Source organism: Ctenocephalides felis, unplaced genomic scaffold (genome assembly GCF_003426905.1).
Source record: "Ctenocephalides felis isolate EL2017-DRISC unplaced genomic scaffold, ASM342690v1 CF-g0.4_SCAFFOLD_00020, whole genome shotgun sequence".
NCBI lineage: Eukaryota > Metazoa > Arthropoda > Insecta > Siphonaptera > Pulicidae > Ctenocephalides > Ctenocephalides felis.
Window position 1 is genome coordinate 13,225 of NW_020536174.1, and position 4,163 is coordinate 17,387.

Consider the following 4,163-nt stretch of genomic DNA (forward strand, 5'->3'; position numbering starts at 1 on the left):
AGGAGATATTTATATTGGTATATAGATTGGAGGTCTTCAAAAAGAGAAAAAATATTTCGCAAGCAGATGATAAAACCAACAAATCCACATTTTCTTCGTCCCGATATTACAAGCTGCTCTCCATGTTTCAATCCTAATATATAATTTTCAATTTCTTTTGCACGTTTTTTCAATTTTTGCTTGTTCTCTTCGCATAACGGAATTCTTAAGGGCTGTCTATATATATATATTATTATTTATGCTTCTACAATTCAAAATATCAAATGCGTCATTAAAGATTTTGCAGAATTCAGCTGTCCCTTGAATGTTGCAACCAGAAATAATATTTTGTTTTTCTAAAGCCATCAACGCTTTACTCACAGAGTTGCTCAGAACCTGGCCTGCCAATCTAACATTCATCTTATTTTCAGAAGTATGAATGTGTCGTGCTGTCAATGTGTTTGCATAGTGAAGACCTTGGTCTTCCTGTATTTTGCATAGACCTAAAATGTGTCCCCAGTCAACGGTTTGGTTCGTGCTGGCAGTAAACATTTTCATTTCCACAAGTGCATTGCGAGCATTTTTCAACATGTGGCAGGAATCTGGAAATAACCACACACTGTGACCAGTTGCTGGGAAAAGTTTTGCACCGGAATATTCAATTTTCGTACGTGCTCCCAGTGAATGCACCATGGATTCATTCACTCGATCACCGTCATAGGTTATAGAATGAACCTTGACGTACTCATACAAGACCGTACTCATACAAGAGATTCAGCATTATACGTACAAGGTTAGCGTGTTCAACTCCATTCAATTTGGTAATAAGGAAATAAGCTGGGGTGGCCTCGAATTGCCCTTTCAAATCCACCATCATAAACACCAATGCGTGGTTTGCTAAATCAGGAGACTCCCAGCAGAGAGGTTTCTTGGTGAATGGATCAACTCCAATATCTACTCGTATATAGCCAAAACGCACTTCCATGTTTTGTTACAGTATGCGCCTTGAGTGAAATTTCGTCAATTATGAAATAGCAAACAAGTGAAACACCTGTAGTTTCAGAATAAATTTTAAGTCTTTCCAGAATATTTCTATTGAATCCCGGAGTCGAGTCCAACACGTACAGCCACTGTCGAATTGACGATGGCGCAGGCAATAAATTTTCGAATTTTTGGCGAACGAAATCGTAGGCCCTACTCGAGTAAAACTGTAGGGTCTTCGCAAATTTTCGAATTTCAGGCTCATACTTCGTTCGTTTTGCTTCGGAGGTTCTGCTATTCAAATTACCGAGTACATCAGGCATGTTGTCCTTAAAAAGAAAAGGTATAATTTAAATGAGTGTACCAAAAAATTTTATTTATTTACTTAATTTCACACATACATTCTTCGTTTAACGTTATTTATGTCATTCGGTGCTTCGGATGTGTTTCAACATGTCTGTTTTGGGTATTATATTGCCTAGGGTTTTGGATATTAATTCTATTTTGTTTAAGTTCAGTGCTTTAATGGACGATCAATGAACTTAATTGGCGATATTATTATTTACAGACTTATGGTTAGTATTTTAATGAGTTAATCATTAACCTTATTAGATTAATTTGTGAATAAAGCTAAGAACTTTGACAGCATTTTATTCTGCATTTGCTTGTGAATTTCATATTCGTTTTTGTGCCACGCTATTAATTTAATTTTAAACTTATTGTTTGTCTTATTTATGATTATTGAGTACGTACTTTGTTGCTCTTCGATATTGCTTCAATTTCGGGTTGAGGTTATGACTAATACATGTTAAATATATTTTAACAACTTTTTTGTGGGCATTTCATGTTTTCTTTCTTCTTGATACTATTTAAAATCATATAAGGTTGTTAGGAAAGTAGTTTCGTTGTTTTACTACAGACGATTTAATTGTATTTATTTTGAAACTAACATCACACTTTAGCCCTATAATTATTATATGATTTGAAACTTATTAAGGTTGTATTAAACTATGTAAAAAATGCTGATCTGTAAAAAACATTACAATCAGCCAGGATGAAATTGACTGATATGTATAGAAAGATGTTTCCTGTACAACAGTGCCAAGACTGATTTGTTAAATTTCGATCAGGAATATTTGATGTTGAAGGTGCATCACGTTCATAAAGAACTGTTGATGTTGATAAAGATGTGTGAAAGGCATTCATTGATGGAGACCAGCAAATAGCGAAATTTATCAAATTCAATTGTTCAATTTCATTCAATGACCACTCGAAAGGTAAAGGTATTTTTTTTAAAACTCAATGTATGAGTTTCCCATAGAGAGAAACCTGTGTTGCTTTATTGAAGTCTGCGAATCACTTATGTGAAAATGATTGGTTTTTGAAGAAAATTACAACTAGAAATGAAAATTGAGTTGAATACAATGTATCTCATGCAATTGCTCATGAAACAAAAAAGAAGAACTTTCTCAAACCAGTTGCAAGCCAATATTCACCAGAAACAGGTGATGCTGTGTGTTTGGTGAGATTTTAAAAGACATATCTGTTTTCAGTTATTTCAATAACAACCAAAAAAATTATGATCCTGGAATTGCACTATTCCCAGAAATTTGAATGAAGATGTCTGAGTTAAACGGCCAATATATAATCTAATAAAATATTTATTACATAAAAAATTATTCATCAAAAAATCTATTAAAAACGAAATTACTTTTCAAACATCTGATTATTTTTATTTCTTTATATAAAATATTATAATCATTTTTATTTTTAGGTGTCGGTGAAGAAAAACTATTCAACATGATGAATGTCTTACATAACGAAATTATCCTCTATTTAGGAGCTATTTGAGGTAACTGAAGTAAGCGATCGTATTAAGTAAGTTCTTGCATGTTTTTCCATAACAGAGTTAATTTGATCGCAAAAATTAAATATGTTGTAATTTATGAAACATTTTAAGACACATTTTATCAGTAGTTGGCAAAAAATATTTATTTCCTTTCTCCAATATTAATTAAAAGGATAAACCTTGTTGATCTGATATCATTTTATTATTTATATATTTTCCATCTTGGGCTCGCCCGTAGGTAAGCGGTTAAGAGCAACGGGACTTGTTTCAGAGGTCCCGGGTTCGATTCCCACTTCGAGCAGCCTGTTGTGAGGCAACATTGACAAAGATTTTTACTTGGAAATATAGATAGCAATATGTTTCCAAGTGAAAATAGCCCTCACCGGCATTGTTACACCATACTTGCCCTATTACAGAGATTGTAATAAAAATTTATCATACAGAGATGTGACAACTGTTTGGGTTGCCATCTGTAATAAAACAAACGTAGTTTGTAAAGATCTTACTCACAACAGCTCATAGAACCCATTAGTTCTGATTGCTGTTCAAAAAAATTATAAAAAAAAAATTATAAAAATATTTTCCATCTTAAATGGTTTTGTTACTTATGCTGGCTTTTTCAATTTAACACATTGTTGACCAATCATTTATTGATGATTTCTCATGTCACTGAGCAGGGCCGGTCTTGTCTTGCATGCGATGCATGCAAAAAATGCAGGCGCACGCCTTAGGGGGCGCCAAATTGAGTTTTGGAAATTTAATTTATAGTATATTATTTACATTTTTATTTTATATGAAATTTAGAACACTTAATAAATAAATTATAATGCACAATTTAACTTAACTGGGAATGCGGAGATATAAAAAGCATATTAATTTTGCAATGAGTTATCAGTAGAAACAATTAACCAATTAATAACTGTGCAAATTAGTAAATAACAGCTTTACTTAATCTACTTATTTAATCTTTTCTTTGTTTGAAGTTACCGTGGAATTTAAAAAGAAATTATCTAGTGTTCAATCCCATAAGCGCAAGCCTGGGAAAGCTTAAATTATTCATTGGGCATTATTGACGAAAAATTGCGAGCTGATTTAGTTGAAACAGATTTTGTTAAAAAATATAAACAAATTATAATCAGGCAAATAAACAACGGGGAGTCAGAGGTTAGAAAATGGCATGTTTATTCTGAGAAATTGAATTGCAGCTTTTGTTCTTGTTGCAAATGTTTCGCATCTGATGAACTTTGAATGTTGAAGACATGCTTGGTTAAGGTTGTGGAAATGGAACAAATATGGAAAATGAACGCAAAATTTACTTTGGAACAAAAATCTTAATTTTCTTTTTATACCTTGT

General features: G+C 32.5%; 1 protein-coding gene across 1 annotated transcript; it reads right to left on the reverse strand.

Annotated features, from left to right (window-relative positions):
- Nucleotides 1–360: 360 nt before the first annotated feature.
- On the reverse strand, nucleotides 361–964 carry LOC113391081 (the record flags this gene model as incomplete). Its single annotated transcript, XM_026627084.1, has 2 exons — nucleotides 770–964; nucleotides 361–714 (listed from the first exon to the last, which is right to left on the reverse strand). Coding segments are annotated over exons 1-2 (549 nt in total), but the record flags the coding sequence as incomplete, so codon positions are not given.
- Nucleotides 965–4,163: the final 3,199 nt, after the last annotated feature.